Source organism: Bos mutus, chromosome 28 (genome assembly GCF_027580195.1).
Source record: "Bos mutus isolate GX-2022 chromosome 28, NWIPB_WYAK_1.1, whole genome shotgun sequence".
NCBI classification, from domain to species: Eukaryota; Metazoa; Chordata; class Mammalia; order Artiodactyla; family Bovidae; genus Bos; species Bos mutus.
Genome location: NC_091644.1, coordinates 26,139,530 through 26,160,146, shown reverse-complemented (window position 1 = coordinate 26,160,146; position 20,617 = coordinate 26,139,530). Strand labels below are relative to the sequence as shown.

General features: G+C 39.5%; 1 protein-coding gene across 3 annotated transcripts in view; it reads right to left on the bottom strand.

Moving 5' to 3' along the window:
* The window catches only part of JMJD1C (jumonji domain containing 1C), a 316,933-nt gene that overhangs the window by 257,379 nt on the left and 38,937 nt on the right, over positions 1-20,617 (bottom strand). Inside the window, exon 1 of one of the 3 annotated variants that reach the window (XM_070364919.1) lies at positions 12,544-13,011. The exons of 1 other annotated variant lie outside the window; for it this stretch is intronic. In XM_070364919.1, the coding sequence (XP_070221020.1) occupies positions 12,544-12,711 (168 nt within the window). In that variant the 5' untranslated portion in view covers positions 12,712-13,011. Of the gene's footprint in view, positions 1-12,543; positions 13,012-20,617 lie in introns of those variants that run through there. One more of the 3 variants, XM_070364918.1, reaches the window with a different exon arrangement.

The following is a 20,617-nucleotide window of genomic DNA, read 5'->3' as shown; positions in this document are numbered from 1 at the left end:
CTTGGAAGAAAAGCTATGACAAACCTAAACAGTGTATTAAAAAGCAGAGACATCACTTTGCCAACAAAGGTTTGTACAGTCAAAGCTATGGTTTTTACAGTAGTCGTGTATGGATATGTCAGCTGGACCGTAAAGACTGAGTCCCAAAAAATGGACGCTTTTGAACTGTGGTGTTGGAGAAGACTCTTGAGAGTCCCTTAGACAGCAAGGAGATCCAACCAATCAATCCTAAAGGAAATCAGTATTGAATATTCATTGGAAGGTCTAATGCTGAAGCTCCAATACTTTGGCCACCTGATGTGAAGAGCTGACTTACTGGAAAAGACCCTGATGCTGGGAAGCCTGAGGGCAAAAGAAGAAGGGGGCGACAGAGGATGAGATGGTTGGCTAGCTACACTGACTTAATGGACATGAGTTTGAGAGAGTTGGACTGTGAAGAAAGCTGAGCGCCGAAGAACTGATGTTTTTGAACTGTGGTGTTGGAAAAGACTCTTGAGAGTCCCTTGGACTGCAAGGAGATCCAACCAGTCCATTCTGAAGGAGATCAGCCCTGGGATTTCTTTGGAAGGAATGATGCTAAAGCTGAAACTCCAGTACTTTGGCCACCTCATGCGAAGAGTTGACTCATTGGAAAAGACTCTGATGCTGGGAGGGATTGGGGGCAAGAGGAGAAGGGGATGACAGAGGATGAGATGGCTGGATGGCATCACTGATTCGATGGATGTGAGTCTGAATTAACTCCAGGAGTTGGTGATGGACAGGTAGGCCTGGCGTGCTGCGATTCATGGGGTCGCAAAGAGTTGGACACAACTGAGTAACTGAACTGAACTGAAGGGAGACAGTGAAGGACAGGGAAGCCTGATGTGCTGTAGTTCACGGGATCGCAAAGAGTCAGACATGACTTGGGACTGAACAACATCAACAATAAAGGGAACAGGCAAAACACACACACACACACATAGTTTGATCAATGTAGTTTTAAAGGTAAAGACAGACCAAAATAATATGGTGCTATTCAAAACATTGGAAAAGTTTACCAATTTTAATTGTTTCAGAGTTTCAATACCCTATCTTTCTGTACTGACTTGATCCTAAGATTCAGTGTAAGGTATATACATAAAGCCATTTTGCACTAAATAGCAATGCATATAACTTTATCCATAAATTAACATAAACATACAGTCCCTTTTCAATATTCCTCTGTGTCTAAAGATGTTTTCTGAATCTTAAACTCACTAATTTTGACAGATGAATCAGATTTTTCAGCTCCTTAGATTCTGGGAAAGATTGAGGGCAGGAGGAGAAGGGGGTGACAAAGGATGAGATGGTTGGATGGCATCACTGACTCAATGGACATGAGTTTGAGACAGTGGGAGATAGTGCAGGACAGGGAAGCCTGGTATGCTACAGTCCGTGGGGACGCAAAGAGTCAGACAGGACTAAGGGACTGAACAACAAGTGATAGTCATTTTCACACCTCCCCTAGCCTTGAAAAATTCTAAACTCTATTCTACAAATGCTAACTTAGTTTCTACTTCATGTTCTACTGTTTCTACCTTCTTTGGCATGAGACAGGAAATCTTCTAAATTTACCATACACTTTTTAAATATAGCAAATACTAGAAGACATCTGAAATGAAGATGCTAAATTAAATTTAAAATTCAAATATCTGCCATGTGAAAGTCACTCTGTCATGTCCGATTATTTGCGACTCAATAGACCATACGGTCCATGGAATTCTCTAGGCCAAAATACTGGAGTGGGTAGCTGTTCCCTTCTCCAGGGGATCTTCCCAACCCAGGGATCAAACCCAGGTCCTCTGCATTGCAGGCGGATTCTTTACCAGCTGAGCCACAAGGGAAACTCAAGAATACTGGAGTGGCTGTGGCAGATTCATTTTGATATATGGCAAAACCAATACAATACTGTAAAGTTAAATAAAAAAAAAAAAAAAAGAATACTGGAGTGGGTAGCCTATCCCTTCTCCAGCGGATGCTCCCAACTCAGGAATCAAACCGGGGTCTCCTGCATTGCAAGCAGATTCTTTACCAACTGAGCAATATCAATATAAATAATTCCATATAAATAATAAAGGGATTAAGATCTGAAACACAAAAATAAACAGGCAGCAAAGGACTGACCCTCTAATGCTAAATTAAGAAGATGGGAGGAACTAAAATAACTAAAGTCACTAAGTGACTAAAAAAAAGAACCTCCCAAAAGGATCTGAAGCACGGGACTGCGAAAATCAAGAAAGCAAAGGTTTAGGGAGGCTATTTACCATAGCACTGGAAGGGCGCTTTTTCCTTTTTAAGCTTTGAAAGTGTGAAATACTATGTTCATTGAAAGATTTTTTTTTACTTCTTTTAATAAATTTGAACTACAGGATATCTTCACAAAGAATTACATGTAGATGATCAAAACACCCAGGTACATGAAGAAATATACCAAATTATTTTAAGTTCCAATACTTTAGCCTTTAGATATTTCTTTATTCTACTTCAATTTATTTGATCATAAAAATCCAAATCCTATGACTTCATTTTTTATTATCCAGAAGAAACACTGCACAGAAATTACATTATTTACATACAATTGTGGGTCTCTGTAATAAGGTAACACAATAGATGTTATTATGAAATGCTTCACTAACTTGTAAATAAAGCTATTGGGACAGACCTAAAATTTATTTCTGCTTAATAGACACTTTATTCCAAGACAGTACAGGATTTAAACAGAAACTATATCAACATCACAATTCTAGAACTACAGAATAGGAAAAACTGTGAACTCTAGACCAATTTCATTCACTAAATGGAATAAACAAGAAAACTGAGGCCCAAACTATAAATCAAGTGCTTAAACATTTTAAGCCATCTTTCTTTGTCATCAGTTATGTATTATTATGTATACTTATACATTTAATTCCTATTTATTCAAATGAATTTCAAAATATGTTCTCCTAAGACCTATTTTGTTTGGCTGACTTGAACAAATACAGATGAAATACTACATGTGAAATCCGTAATCCAAACTTTTTATTAATTCCAAAGAAGCCTACTAGCCAATAAACGCCAAAAGGCAGAAATAACTGTACTCACACCTTTTATTCAAAGATGTGAGCACTTATCTACCCTCCTCAAATTCTATAGGACTCAGAGCTTCAACTGGCGACATCCAGGAAACAGGTCTAGACCATGCTGCAACCTTACAATTTTAGCACCAAGTCCAACCAAACAGTAAATGAATAATAAACTGCTTTCTCTTAATTAACCAAGTATCCTATAATCAGATCAATAGGTTCTATATAAAAAGAGAAAAAAACATTTTGAGTTTACTAATGTAATTTCATAAAATAGCTAAAATACAAAATGACTACAAATTCTACATGAAAAGATTCTACCCAATTAGATAATTTCAGAGAATCTTTCAACATCTTAAACACTTCAATATTTAATAAGCAATAATCTTAAAGGATAAAGTATACAATCCATACCAATTTGTCAGATTAATAATTTTATATCAAACAAAACATATTTATTAAAAGTCCACATTGAAAAAAATGTTTACCAGAGTTATTAGGCAGAGATTAATTAGTGTCAAATCTTGAAACATGACATCAGCAGTGTTTGGTACCACCAAATTGCCACCATTAAAAAACCTGGCTAACAATGACAGAGTCGAAAAATACAACATTTATGGTATATAGCCTAAAAAGTAAAGGTTGCTATTTCTTTTTAATTTCTAAAATATTACTACTACCTCTTGCTGAGATTTCTCTTTAATAATGGCACATTTCCTGACATAAAATTTTAGGTATTTCTTATTTTAAATTACTAAGAAAACTAGGTATTTATCTTTTATATACATTAATTTTTTTAAAGCTCTGGGATACATCTGGACACAACAGAGTAGAACATATCGCCCTTCTTGAAAAACACCTAAAATTATTCAAAGTCATATAACAAAAATCTAATGTCTCAACCTTAAATAACACATGAGGATGAAAAAAAGGCTATATTTCAAATGCTTTCAAAACAAAATAAAAGAGGCAAAGAAATACTACCACGTGTATCAGTTATGGTGCTTTTGGTACCAAAGAAAAGAAACAACAAAAAAAAACAGAAATAAAGTCATTCTTCGTAATGAAAAAAGTTTTCTAAGTGAAAAACTCAATAATGATATTTAGGTTTCAGAAAAACAATGTGATCAGTCATATTTTTTTGGTGCCTTTTCAATACTGTTAGCCTCTATATTTCAATTTTATCCTCAAACTGGCTCACCTTAAAATAGGAAAACAGCTGTGGCAATTCCAGACTAACACCTACACAGTACTCCTTGGCTTCATTCTGATGGGGCTTATTTAAGGTTTATACACCCATCAATGTAACCAGAGGAGTTTATTCCCTGATTGGTTTAGGAATACCATTGCCTACTCTTTAGTCAAACCACAGGATAATGAACAGGGAAAGTAACCACTTAGGTACACAGTTTCACACAATAAAAAAGGAGATTGAAAATTAAGAGGAAATAATAATTGACAACTGAGATCGTTGGTAAGAACAAGAAATTTATGATACTCAATTTATTTGCCATTCAGTAGAAAATTATCCCATGGACAGAGGAGCCTGGTGGGCTGCAGTCCATGGGGTCGCTGAGGGTTGGACACGACTGAGCGGCTTCACTTTCACTTTTCACTTTCATGCACTGGAGAAGGAAATGGCAACCCACTCCAGTGTTCTTGCCTGGAGAATCCCAGGGATGGGGAGCCTGGTGGGCTGCTGTCCATGGGGCCGCACAGAGTCGGACACGACTGAAGTGACTCAGCAGCAACTTAGCAGCAGAACATTTACTAAACACTTCGACTGTACTGTAAAGTAGAAAGAAAATATGAGTTTCAAAGATGAAGATATTCTTCGCACATAACTTACAACTGCCAAAAAGTAATACATTTAACCTACAAACTTTGGAAAATGGCCTATATACTTTCAATTATGTTGAAAAATCTAGATACTTTTACTTTCAAATGCAGTATCCTCCCTATATGAAGCTAAGAGAAAGACTGGAGATCTCTTCAAGAAAATTAGAGATACCAAGCGAACATTTCATGCAAAGATGGGCACAATAAAGGACAGAAATGGTACAGACCTAACAGAAGCAGAAAATACTAAGAAGAGGTGGCAAGAATACACAGAAGAACTAAACAAAAAAGATCTTCATGACCCAGATAACACCAATGGTGTGATCACTCACTCAGAGCCAGACATCCTGGAGTCCGAAGTCAAGTGGGCATTAGGAAGCATCACTACAAACAAAGCTAGTGGAGGTGATGGAATTCCAGCTGAGCTACAAGTCCTAAAAGATGATGATGTTAAAGTGCTGCACTCAATACGCCAGCAAATTTGGAAAACTCAGCAGTGGCCACAGGACTGGAAAAGGTCAGATTTCATTCCAATCCCAAAGAAAGGCAATGCCAAAGAATGCTCAAACTACCGCACAATTGCACTCATCTCATACGCTAGCAAAGTAATGCTCAAAATTCTCCAAACGAGACTTCAACAGTACATGAAGTGAGAACTTTCAAATGTTCAAGCTGGATTTAGAAAAGGCAGAGGAACCAGAAATCAAATTGCCAACATCCCTTGGGTCATAGAAAAAGCAAGAGAGTTCCAGAAAAACATCTGCTTTATTGACTACGCCAAAGCCTTTGACAGAGTGGATCACAACAAACTGTGGTAAATTCTTAAAAGAGATGGGAATACCAGACCACCTTACCTGCTTCCTGAGAAATGTGTATGCAGATTAAGAAACAAGAGTTAGAACCGGACACAGAACAACAGGCTGGTTCCAAATTGGCAAAGGAGTACGTCAAGGCTGTATCTTGTCACCCTGCTTATTTAACTTCTATGCAGAGTACATCATGAGAAACGCTGGGCTAGATGAAGCACAAGCTGGAATCAAGACTGCCGGGAGATACATCAATAACCTCAGATATGCAGATGACACCACCCTTGTGGCAAAAAGTGAAGAAGAACTAAAAAGCCTTTTGATGAAAGTGAAAGAGGAGAGTGAAAAGCTGGCATAAAACTCAACATTCCAAAAACTAAGACCATGGAATCTGGTCCCATCACTTCATGGCAAATAGATGGGGAAACAGTGGCAATAGATGGAAATAGATGGAAACAGTGACAAGACTTTATTTTCTTGGGCTCCAAAATTACTGCATACCAAGACTGCAGCCATGAATAAAAAGACGCTTGCTCCTTGGAAGAAAAGCTATGACCAACCTAGACAGCATATTGAAAAGCTGAGACATTACTTTGCCAACAAAGGTCCATCTAGACAAAGCTATGGTTTTTCCAGTAGTCATGTATAGATGTGAGAGTTGGACTATAAAGAAAGCTGAACGTCAAAGAATTGATGCTTTTGAACTGTAATGTTGGAGAACACTCTTGAGAGTCCCTTGGACAGCAAGGAGATCCAACCAGTCCATCCTAAATGAGATCAGTCCTGAATATTCACTGGAAGGACTGATGTTGAAGCTGAAACTCCAATACTTTGACCACCTGAAGCGAAGAACTGAGTCATTAGAAAAGACGCTGATGCTGGGAAAGATCGAAGGCAGGAGGAGAAGGGGACGACAGAGTATGAGATGGCTGGAGTATGAGATGGCGTGACTGAATCGATGGACATGAGTTTTAGCAAGCTCCGGGAGTTGGTGAAGGACAGGGAAGCCTGGTGTGCTACATCCCAATGGGTTGCAAAGAGTAGGAAACGACTGAGCGAGTGAACTGAATGATAACATTCTGTTTTAAATTAACAGCATCAAAATATGTGCCAGAATGTTGTATCACAGGTGAAAAGGGCGGAAACAAGAGTTTCTTTAATTTTACACAAAACACGATTCACACCATTTGTTGTTTTTTAGTCACTGTTGTGTCCCACTCTTTCACGATCCCATGGACTGTAGCCCACCATGGAATTTCCATTTCTCTCCATGGAATTTCCGAGGCAAGAATACTGGATGGGTTGCCATTTCCTTCTCCAGCATATCCTCTCCACCCATGAATTGAACCCGTGTCTTGTGCACTAACAGGCAGATTCTTCACCACTGGGCCACGTGGGAAGCCCAGTACACAGTTTAGAATAGTTTAAAATCAGTGTTTCAAGGTTACCTACTCCTCACTAAGTGACCATGAGACAATTCCCCTACGTACAAACTTAAATGTTTGGTCTGCAAAACACAATGCTATGATTTTTGGTTCCTTCTGTGTACTGGAAAAAACCTGATACATTTGGCAGTCATAAATGTTCAACATGTATAACAAAACAAGAAACTTTCTAAACAATGGAGCTAAAAAAAAAAACATGCTGAGGGCTCAAAATCTATTTTACTTCATCAATAACTTGGCCCTCCTGAATAAAAAGAGTTCAGATAAAGTCTTTTGTTGGTTAATATAATTGCAAAATATCCCAGATTTTTCAAAATATTTCTTAAATGTAATCAACAGAATATGTGAAATTATCCAAGCACAACTGTGTAAAACTTCTACAAATTTACTCATTTACTTAAGAGATCAGATAGTGATATCATTAAAACTTATAGCATAAATATTTTAGCCTCAATGGATTTGTATCAAATCATATGTTCATAATGTAAGAGGTTTTTTTTTGCTACCATGTGTTGGGCAGAATGCCACCCCCAAAATATTCACGTCCTAATACATGAAACCTGTAACCATGTTAAACTTCCATGGCAAAAGAGAATAGAAATGGAATTAAGGTTGTTAATTAGCAGATGTGGAGATTATCCTGGACTATCTGGGTAGGCCCAATATGATCACAAGGGTACTTCAAAGTATTTAAAGGGAAACAGGAGAGTCAAGAGGGTGATGTAACTAGAGAAAAACAGAAAGATAAATTGCTGGCTTTTAAAGACGAAGAGGACCACGAGCCAAGGAATGTGGGCTGCTTCTACAAACTAGAAAAGGAAAAGAAATCATCTCCCTTAGAGCCTCCAGAAAAGAGCAAGTTCTAATCACACACTGATTTTGGCCTATGGAAACCCACAAGTTAGACTTGTCATCTCCAGAACCATTAAAATATAATTCATTTATATTGCTTAAATCAGGCAGGGGTCTCAACCCTGTTAGGAACCAGGAGGCATAGCAGGCTGGCCAGCATGAAGCTTCATCTGCATTTACAGCTGCTCCGCATCACTAGGAATAACCTCTGAGTTCCACCTCCTGTCAGATCAGCAGCAGCATTAGATTCTCATAGGAGCACAGACCTTAACCCTAAAGTCAATACAGAATATCCTGAGATTGGCACAAAATAGAAATAAAGTGCACAATGAATGTAATGTGCTTGAGCCATCCCCAAACCACCCCCACCTCACTCCCATGGAAACATTTCTACAAAACCAGTCTCTGGTGCCAAAAAAGGCTGAAGACTAGTGGTTTAAATCACCCAGGTTGTGACAGTTAACAGAAGTACACGAAATTAAAGTGAAAGTTGCTCAGCAGTGTCTGACTCTTTGGGACCCCATGGACTATACAGTCCATGGAATTCTCCAGGCCAAAATACTGGAGTGGGGAGCTGTTCCCTTCTCCAGGGGATCTTCCCAACCCAGGGATCGAACCCAGGTCTCTCGCACTGCAGGTGGATGCAGGTGGATTCTTTACCATTTGAGCCACAGAGGAAGCTCCACAGGAAACTAATGCACATGGAAATTCCTCATATCAAGACCCAAAATAAGAGAAATGGACTAACTTTTGAAACATAGTATCCCCTAAACTTCCCTGGTGGTCCAGTGGCTAAAACTCTGTGCTCCCAAGGCAGGAAGCCTGGATTTGACCCCTGGTCAGGGAATCCCAGGGACGGGGGAGCCTGGTGGGCTGCCATCCATTGGGTCGTACAGAGTCGGACATGACTGAAGTGACTTAGCAGCAACAGGGAACCAGATCCTACACGCTGAAACTAAAGAACTTACATGCCCTCAGTTCAGTTCAGTCGCTCAGTCATGTCCGACTCTTTGCGACCCCATGAATCGCAGCACACCAGGCCTCCCTGTCCATCACCAACTCCCGGAGTTCACATAAACTCAATGTCCATCGAGTCGGTGATGCCATCCAGCCATCTCATCCTCTGTCGTCCCCTTCTCCTCCTGTCCCCAATCCCTCCCAGCATCAGAGTCTTTTCCAATGAGTCAACTCTTCACATGACGTGGCCAAAGTACTGGAGTTTCAGCTTTAGCATCATTCCTTCCAAAGAAATCCCAGGGCTGATCTCCTTTAGGATGGACTGGTTGGATCTCCTTGCAGTCCAAGGGACTCTCAAGAGCCTTCTCCAACACCACAATTCAAAAGCATCAATTCTTCAGCGCTCAGCTTTCTTCACAGTCCAACTTTCACATCCATACACGACCACTGGAAAAACCATAGCCTTGACTAGACGAACCTTTGTTGGCAAAGTAATGTCTCTGCTTTTGAATATGCTATCTAGGTTGGTCATAACTTTCCTTCCAAGGAGTAAGCGTCTTTTAATTTCCTGGCTGCAATCACCATCTGCAGTGATTTTGAAGCCCAAAAAAATAAAGTCTGACACTGTTTCCCCATCTATTTCCCATGAAGTGATGGCACCAGATGCCATGATCTTTGTTTTCTGAATGTTGAGCTTTAAGCCAACTTTTTCACTCTCCTCTTTCACTTTCATCAAGAGGCTTTTTAGTTCCTCTTCACTTTCTGCCATAAGGGTGGTGTCATCTGCATATCTGAGGTTATTGATATTTCTCCTGGCCATCTTGATTCCAGCTTGTGCTTCTTCCAGCCCAGCATTTCTCATGATGTACTCTGCATATAAGTTAAATAAGCAGGGTGACAATATACAGCCTTGATATAGATGTCTGACTCTAAGTGAGTGATCACACTATTGTGATTATCTTGGTCGTGAAGATCTTTTTTTTTTTTTTGGCCCTAGCAAAGATCAAAGATCCTGAGCGACACAACTAAGACCCAGTGCAGCCAAATGAATAAATATTGGACTTTTCTTATGGCTCAGTTGGTAAAGAACCTGCCTGCAATGCAGGGGACATGGTTTCAATTCCTGGGTCGAGAAGATCTCCTGAAGGAAATGGCAGCCCACCCCAATATTCTTGCCTGGTTAATCCCACAGACAGAGGAGCCTGGTGGTCTACAGTCCATGGAGTCAGAAGAGTTGGGCACAACTTAGTGACTAAATCATAATCATCCCCTAAACTAATTATCCTCTCAAATCATGTGCCATAAACACATGCACAGCTGAGACTACTAACAACCCTGTTAAGTTCTAAATTACATAGACATGCAATACCAAAAAATTAAAATGGCCTATTTAATAGTATTTTTCATATAACTGATCAAGCTCCTTTGGCCTTGATTCATTCTGCAGCCACAAAAATATACCATCCGAATTACATTTTGGTGATGCTAAACTGTCTCAAGTTTCATTTAACTTAGGTAACATGAATGGAAAGAGATATGAATACAATAAAGTTTGAAAATAACTCTAAATCTGTAGGTTCCAGGCTAAAAACTCAGATTATACTGTACATTTTTTAAGACAGTTAAAGGAAAACTGTCAAAGGTTCACACAGTTACAGTATAGTTCAAAACACATTTCTGAGGGAAAATTTTCACAAATGAAATGCACAATTATTAAGTGCACAATTCAATGAGTTTTAATATATGTATGCACACATGTAATCAACAATTAAGATGCAAAACATTTCCATCATCTGAGAAAACTCTTTCCTGCTCTTTCCAGCCGATTTCCTCCATCCACATACACTTTTCATTTTTAAATACCTAATTAACCTTGCCTTTTCAAACAGTATTTGAAAACTCCCCTCTTTATATCATTTAAATTCTCATATACATTTTTAATAATTTAACTTTGATAAATTGGCTGTCACCAGTGATACTCATAACTTAAAACCGTATCTCCCAATTCTCATGTAACTAAAAATTTGTGGAAAACAAAATATCATTTCATGTTTGTTTTGAAACCATTTAAAAATGCTAACCCATAATCTATCTTCCACATAAAATCAAGACAATTACATGTCAGAGTAAAAGGAAGAAAAATAAAATCAACACACGCTTTTTACGCAAATACACTGAACTGCCACTCTGCAGCACCGTTAAGAAATGTTTGGGTTGTTTTTTTAAAAAAGCTGATTTTTTTTTTTTTTTTCAATGAAACTAACCAACCAGAATCTCCAAAATTACCTCTATTCTGCAAACATGCTTTGCAATATCAAGCCGACATTAATACAGGCAGCAAGAAACCATATCACTGACTACATTCATGAAACTGGGCTTAAGGAAAACAGACTCAAAACCTCCAACAAAAATATTAGGTATGTACACGTATAGATACTAAAGAAATTTCGGAATTGTAAACCTGCACATAACAAAAAGATAAAAGTTCCCCAATTTTAAATATTTAGTGAAAAATACCCCAGGGTATTACCAATAAATTCTGGATTATGTATTCATAAATCAATCTTTCAAAACCTATCAATGTCCTGCCTGTACTTGGCTCCTTAACTCCAACCCGTCCCCTAGTGAAAATGTTACTGGAACACTAACAGCGTATCCCGTCACAGAATCTTGCACATTCCTACACTACTGAAAGAAACTATTGGCAGTGTCACATGTAAGGAAAAGCAAGCAAAGAAAAAGCCACTTTAAGGTTTCGCGGGGTGTTACACGTTTTAATTTACAATATCTCGTTTCACTTAAAGTCATATAAAACCCAGGAACGGATGACTTTAAAGAACTATTCCCTTCTAACAACAACAAAAACTATGGGGGAAAAAAATCCCAAGGAAAGAAGGGAGGGAGGGAGGGAGATATTAATTTCCACGACCATCCAAATCGAAATTTTCCACTTTCTTCGTTTCCGATTAGAAAACCAAGCATCTACTGTATAAAAAAGGTTTAATCAGGACACCTGCCACTGCCAAGGCCTTTGCCTCGAAAATACGTACGAATCTCAAGACAGGCTGTAAAACCAAATACCTCTTTTCTTTCCTCCCTCCCCTTCAAGTTTTAAATCTCCAAACCCTTTGCACTATTAAGAGTTTTGCAAACAGACGATGGTGAAGCTGGCCCCTCACCGCCACGAGCGACCCGCCCCCACCCCCACCTGCACGCGCGGCGCCGGGCTCGCAGCCCCGCCTTTCCGTGAGGTCTCCGCGGCCGCCGGGGTACCGCACGGGAAGCCGCGGCCGAACCCCACCCGGACAGTGGCCGAACGGCCCTGGCGGGCGCCGGTAAGTCCAGCCTGATCACCGCCTCCACGGAAGAAGCTACTCGTGGGGAGGTAGCGACCCCGGCAGGGTATGTGGGCAAACCCGCCCAAGAGCGCAGGAGAGGGGCGTGACCGCCAGTTGGCCCGGCTGAACCAGGTGCCAGAAGTAACCCCACACTGTGCGGCGGCGGGACCACGAGTGGGGGTGCGGCCGGGGGCTGGAGACTGAGGGGTGTTCGCGCTCTTACCGCCAGGTCGGGATTGCGGCTGTCCCTGTGTGACACCGCTCGGATAACCCCCGCTCGCCAACCCCGCCAGCAGCGTCCGCTCTCCCCGCGCTCCAGCCGCGCCTCTTCGCCGAGCGCCAGGCAAAGGAACCGCTTCCCCACCAGCTCCGGCCGCGTCTCCACCGCCATAGCCGTCACTGCCAAAGCAGCCGTCGCCTCCTCGGCTGCCAGGGAATCAACGAAACTCCGCTCCTACCGGCTGTCCATGCTGAAGACAGCGGACCCGGGAAAGGCGGCGGCCCCGCGAGCGAGCGCAGACTCGGGGGCGCACCGGACGCTCTGCCCAGAAGGGCACAGCGACCTCAGTCACTCAGTCCTCAACACTGCCCTGGACTCTCCGACCTGCAGCCTCTAGCTACGGTTCCACAAATGAAAGAAAGAAATTAACAAATTTCCACACGCCGTCTGAGACCCCGATGCAGCTCCGGCCGCTGCCGCCACCGCGCCGCGGCCAGTACTACTCCGCCTCCCCATCCACTAGCGTAGTTGCGAGCGCGCCGCGCGTCTCCTTCCGCCGGCGCGGGCTGGGGGAGGGAGCCGCGGGAGAGGGTCGGAGGAACCACCGCAGACGGAAAGTAGTGCCCGACGCGGCGGCTGCGGGACCAGACTGGATTTTTTTTAAAAAAAAGGAGGGGCGGGAGAAGGGAATGTAGTCCTTCAGAAATGTAGTGTTTGGGGTCCAACTCTCTACTCGTCGCTCCCTGAGAAGTGGGGGGTTGGGGTGGGGGATTGAGTGAGGTGAAAGTGAAGTGTGCTGGTTCCACTCTGGGTCGCAAAACAAACTCCAGATTAACAGCCGCATCTCCAGAGTGATTTTTCCCCCCCAGAACAAATGGCGCCCTGCAGTCTGAGTTAGCCCGAATTCTGCCTGAATTAGCAGTCCCGCAGTCCCAGCAGCAACGCAGAGCAACACTTTTCAACTGAAAACTAAGCCCACAGAACTCAGTCAGTGCAGAAACAAAGTACACGTCTTTAAATGAAAATGAAGAAAACACTGTCATCCTTTCATATTTCCTGTTTGGGGCGACACTCACTACACGTTCAATGGTGTCCAACTCTGCGACCCTATGGGCTATACAATGGAATTCTCCAGGCCAGAATCCTGGAATGGGTAGCCTCTCCCTTCTCCACAAGATCTTCCCAACCCAAGGATCGAACCCAGGTTTCCCACATTGCAGGCGGATTCTTTACCAGCTGAGCCACAAGGGAAGCCCTAACACTCAATACCGGTTTGGGCTATTCAGAGATTTACACCTCGCTACTGCTTTGTTTTAAGAAAGCCAAACACTCGGTTGAGGGCTTTTGTCAACATTCTTAAAATTCAAGAACAGTTTCTCCATATATTTGAGTACTTTCAATACTAGTACATACCCCAAACTCGTTGGTCTGACAATAAAAACGGTTTGGAAAGGCCCCGGATTCAAAGTTGTTAGAAAAATATCGTGGAAAGAAAAGGGTTTTAGCCAATCATAGTTCAGGAAAATAAATTATGTATACTTCCCGTCCAATCACAACAGGACGCTGTAACCCATCCAGCACACATCTCCCACTTGGAACAATTAACTCCTTTGATCTCACCGTTGAGTTCTAAATCAAGCATCCATACCGATGTCAGTGAGAAATCTGACATACTTTTATTAAAGATAATTTTTAAAATTCCAGTTGTGGGTTTTATTTCCAGGGCCACTAATGATTACATCAGCTCCCAAAATTATTCTAGCACAATAAAAATCTATTCTAAATTTCAGTTTCTTAAAGATTTTTCTAAACCTCCACGAAAAGTTACGTTACCTGTGGCGGATTCATTTCGATATATGGCAAAACCAATACAATATTGTAAAGTTAAAAAATTAAATTAAAAAAAATAAAGGAATTTAGAAATCTGAATATTTTAAATAGACGTAAGGCTTTTATCCACTTTCTTACAACACCTAAGCTGTTTTTGAAATGGAAAATACATGGCCCCTGTTAATAGGTTGAAACCCTAAATTAAAGGAAAAGTTCTTTCCAGATTTTAATCATCATGGTCTAATTCTGCTAATCTAAAGGCCAAATGTAGAACTGTAATAAATATACAAAGGAAAACCATGTCTAGAAATGCATACTTGCAAGATGAGAGAAAAATTTAATTTTATTATGCAATCTTTAACTTCCAAGTCCACTCTTTCAGTACCTACTGTATATTACTTAGCAAATCACCTTACAGGCTAAGATTTCTAAAATCTCAAATTGGATTAAGGATCCAGTAAAATAACCTGGTGAAAATAATCTAACATGTGGAAAGAGGGGAAAAAAGAAGAAGATTGACATTCAGATACCAAATTATCAATGACTTGCTTTGTGATCTTTGGCATGACACAGATGCTTAACTGAAACTGCCTGCTTCCTAATCTCAGTGATATTCTAGGAGCAAGTGAGAAAATATAAATAAAGTCGTTTGAGAAAAGCTGCAAATAACACTATTATCACATAAATATCACTCACTTTTAGAAGGAGAGATTGTCAGGTTACCTTACATAAAGGTGCCAGCTGACTTTAATTCTGCAGGCAAACTCCTGTAAATGGACCCCTAGGAACCCCCTGCTGCTGCTGCTGCTGCTGCTAAGTCATTTCAGTCCTGTCCGACTCTGTGCAACCCCATAGACGGCAGCCCACCAGGCTCCCGCGTCCCTGGGATTCTCCAGGCAAAAATATTGGAATGGGTTGCCATTTCCTTCTCCAATGCGTGAAAGTGAAGTCGCTCAGGCCTGTCCGACTCTTAGCGACCCCATGGACCGCAGCCTACCAGGCTCCTCCATTCATGGGATTGTCCAGGCAAGAGTACTGGAGTAGGGTGCCATTGCCTTCTCAGAGGAACCCCCTAGACATGTAGAATGCTGTCCTTTTAAGTGTTCTGAAAAGCATGCAAATCCAAGTCAAAATGTTTCAAATGCAGAAACAAAATTTTTCAGATGGTCATATAATATATCTTCATTAACATTTTCAATCCAAACATCTTATGTACTTACAACCATATTCCAGATACTAGTCTATGAATCGTCTGAGTACAATTAGTACCTAGGGTTTAACAACAACAAAAACAATAAACCACTAATTTGTGGATATTTTGCTTATGGAAAAACTTGAAATTCATTTTTTTAAATGTAAAATAAAAAGGCCTTAATGGATTTTGTTGTTGCTGGCATCTTTTGCTTTGTTTCGGGCAGTACCGCTGACCCTTGAACAAAATAAAACTGAACTGTGGAGTGACTTACACACAGGTTTTTTCAGTAAGTACTATAGTACTACACCACCCAGTTGAATCCACAAATGCAGAACCTCTGACACCAAGGGCCAAATGCAAAATACTCCAGATCTTCTACTGTACTGAGGGTCAGCATCCCTAACACCCAAGTTGTTAAAAAGAAATTCAACTGTATTTACATTATTTTTGCCAGCAAATCATAAGTGTAAACATAATCAAAAGTTTATAAAGTGTAACATGGAATAAAAATATTTATTTGTTCAATTAAATGCCCTTACATCCTTTACTTTCATAAAGATAGTCAGAAAATGTCAATATTGGTAAATGTAAAGAGTTATATTAATAGTACTAAAATTATAAGTTATAGTACTTCATTATATCAATCCTGGGTGTTCTTTGGAAGGACTGATGTTGAAGCTGAAACTCCAATACTTTGGCCACCTGATATGAAGAGCTGACTCAGTTGAAAAGACCCTGATGCTGGCAAAGATTGAGGGCAGAAGGAGAAGGGGACGACAGAGGATGAGATGGTCGGATGGCATCACCAACTCAATGGACATCGATTTGGGTGGACTCCGGGAATTGGTGATGGACAGGGAGGCCTGGCGTGCTGTGGTTCATGGGGTCACAAAGAGTGGGACACGACTGAGTGACTGAACTGAACTGAACTTCATTATATAGTCAAAGACAGTGACAGAGAAGTATTTAAAATAAGTTTACAGAAGCTGAAAATTTAGAAATATAGACTACAGCTTCTACTCTTTCCATTCCAAAATCCAAATATGTTTGTAATATATCCATACACACATATGTATCAATTCAGGCAAATTTCCTACATCCAAATGCATTGTAGGATTATTTGGTTTTTTAAAAAGCCACAAAAATTTCCTGGTTTATTATTTTTAAAAAACTGACTTATAAAGGAAGATAATGGCTTCATTACAATATGGACCACAATTACCCACTTATCAATAATTAATAGTTCATCAAGTTCCATTTTAAAACAGCCAACTAGTTATTAACTTCTTACTTTTTGACTCAGTTTAATTATAGAAAGGGCCAATTAGCTGCTCTAACATATACCAGTATCCTGGGTCACTACATGTGTCTGTTTTAAACATCATAGGTAAAACAGATAAAAAAGTTCAGTGCATACACAGATGGTCCTCAACTCAAGAATGGTTCGACCTAAGATTTTTTAACTTTAGGACAGTGTGAAAACAATATGTATTCAGTAGAAATCTTATTTTGAATTCTGAATTTTAATCTTTTCCCAGGCTAAGAGCAGTACAATACTCCCTCCTGATGCTGGGCCTTGGCAGGAAGCTGCAGCTTCTAGCCAAGCCAGGCAAGAAACACAAAGGTTAACAGGTAATATACATTTAAAACCTTTCTATACTCATACAACCATTCTGCTTTCCACTTTCAGTACAGGATTCAATAAATTACATGAGATATGCAACACCTTATTATAAAATATGCTATGTGTTAGATGACTTTGCCCAGGCTTATGAAAGTATTCTAAGCATGTTGAATGTAGGTAAACTTAAGCTAGGATGTTCAGTACATCAGGTATTTTAAATGCATCTTCAACTTAGGATATTTTCAACTTCTGATGGGTTCATCTAGAAGTTACCCCATTGTAAGAGGAAGAAAATCTGTATCTTGTAATAATATTAGCCACCATTTTTGGAACAGTTATGATATGTTAGACACTGTGCCAAGCACTTTATACAAGAAATCTCATTTTATTTTTCAGCTCATTTTTTTTTTTTTAGCCTCACCTCAAGGCATATGGGATATTAGTTCCCCAGCTACCAGCGGTGAAAGTACGGAATCTTAACCACTGGACCACTAGGGAAGTCCAATGATTTTAAGATGAAGAAGATGTGGTTTACAGAACTTTATTTGCCTAAGATTACACATTAAGGAACTGGTGTTCAAAACCAGACTTTGTTAAGTTCAAGCCCCTGTATTATGCTAAACAGTAAGTTAAAAGAAACAGGAAAGTCAGTTACCAAACTATTTCATCCTTATTTAACCCAGATTATCCATAATAGATTTGCTTATTTTACACTTATTATGTGTCTCACATCCTGCAAGGTTCTGGAGATAGGGCTTCTATCCTTTAAGAAGTTCAGTCTAAGAAAGATGTACAATAGAAATGCCTTGGTTGGTTTAATATTTAAGGAAGTATTACTGGAATGGCATACAAGGTAAGTTTAGTGCATTTTAACAAAAAATTTCAAATCCATTATTACTTGGAATTTTTTAGTTATTGTCAAATGTTAAGACTGGAGTGAGTTATGAAGTCTTAGACTCATACAAGTATAGAACTGTGGAAGCCAATGAAGAAAGTCAACAATTTCAAGTGAATTCTGCAAATGGAATACCAAGAACAGAATCGAACATAAATTTATGTTAAAAAAATTATGTTAGCATGTTTATTAGTAAATCTTAATTTTTTTTTTTTTTGCCATATCATGCAACATGCTGGAGCTTAGTTCCCTGACCAGGGATGGAAACCCATGCCTTCTGCACTGGAAGCAGAGTCTTAACTACTGAACCACCAAAAATGCCCCAAACTGCTTATTTCAGTATTTCCTTAAGCACTTATTTAAACTGAATTCTTCAATCACAATTACAATAATAATAAAGTAACTCAAATGTCACTTCCTCAAGGAAGCCATCTGATCCCAAGATTATCAAACCACCGAATATGGATTTTCAAAACTTTTCCCATTTGTCTTAGCACTCATCACAACTGTATATATAACATTTATTGTGTAAATGGTTGTTTTATGTTTGTCTCCCCTGGCAAACCATAAGTTCCATAAAAGCAAGGACAATTTATCTTGTTCATAACAATACTCCCAGCATCCAAGACTTGTGCATATTAAATGCTCATTACATGTTACTGAATTAACGAATAGCAAAAAAAAAATATATATATATATATATATACACTATATACCTTTTTCTATTAATAAATCCAACCCATCTAAGAGAACTTACAGTCTCTAAATTGAGGGCCATATTCATAAATAAGAGTTCATGTTTTTTCTATAGGGTTATTCATCACCTTTCTAACAATGTCTTACATACATTATCTCATTTCATCATGGAGGTACAATGCAAAGCCTTCCTAAAACTTGAGCTTCACCAGAAAAGCAAGGTGGTTCCTAGGGATAATTTCTAAAGAAGAGACACAGAGAAAAGAGTTAGAATCCACCCGAAAAGCTCACACTGTTACTAAAGTACCAATTTAATGCAAATCCCAAAATGATCCTATAAGCAATATATATGCAAAACACCAGCCTATTCTTAGTATTCCAAAGAGAACAGTCTCAAATAATGTCTTTGACAGAGCCAACATATCGATATAACTTTGTCCTCTTGATGCTAAGAACATACCAATATAACTTTGTCTTCTTGATGCTATGTGGAAGGAACAAGAGGGAGAGAGAAGAAATGAAGGTAAGAAGATACGAAAGAAGGAGAAAACAAATCTCTACTGGGCCTCCACATTTGTTAGTTTCTAATTTATATTCTGGATGCACAGGACCTACCACTTCTTTTCAGTATTTTTCTATTAAAAATAAGACTAAATCTGATTTTTAATGATAATTTTTAATTTAGAAAGAATGAACATAATAGCACTGAAAATATCCTAATCTGCTGAGTGAGGAACTATAAGAAAAAAATAAATGAAAAGCTGCCACTGAGCACACAGCAAGTCCTCCCAGGGTATCCCACAGCACTGTTTTGTGTGTTCATCACCCCTCTTATAAATGTGTCCACTATTAACTACCATTAAATATGCTAGACGGCAGTTTGTACTCTGCGTCTTCAACTTGACACTAGCTTCTTAGCAGGTTACATTCCTAAAGGGTTATGTATCTGTCCTCACAAGCCTTCACTACGCCACAAGTAAGCAGTAGCGAAATGAAAGTCCCAAAGAATGGCTGTTCACATCCATGAAGCTTAGTTACGTAAAACTGTCTACACTTGGATTTGAAGCTATAAATGAGGAAAACTCAAAGTAAAACCTAAGCTAAAAAGTAATAATGACTCAAAATCTCAGCATGCTAACTATATTCCACTGATGTTCCTTCCCAGATGAAAGTTTATGATCAAGAACACACAGTTTTGAGGCACATTTCTTAAATTAATGGCATTTGGCTTCAAAGAAACAAAACCAAAACAAACAAGGCCTAGCAGTAAATATGGGAAATTTGTAGTCATTTCTTTCTTTGGCATATTCTAGAAAAAGCCACATGACTACATATAATGGGATTTATATGTAATGCTACATAACATAAACATGCGATAAAAATAAATTACTCTATATAAAGGAAAGCATTGTCTTCTCCCTCCATGTGCGCTTCACTATTACAAATAATTTACTTATTCAATTAAACAGTGTATAAAATAGTGCTCCAATTCTAAGGCCGATGTTCACAGAAGCTCAGTATTTGGGGGCCCCTAGATCATTTTCTTTATAAATCACAACTGACACACATAAAAAAGAGACCTCAAAAAAACTTTAACTACAGACTTAAAATTCAAATCAACATCCCCAAAACATTCTGCTACTCCAGGGCACATTTTGATATTACCGATGATTAAATGGCCAAAAGAAATATTCAGAAAGCTAACCAACTTTTCACAAAGTATGCAAACACTAAGGTTAAAACTGGTTAATCCCCATGCCACAGAGCCATTTACAAATGGATATTTTGCGCATCAAATGTACAAATACGAAATTACTAGTCACACACATGTGTGCTC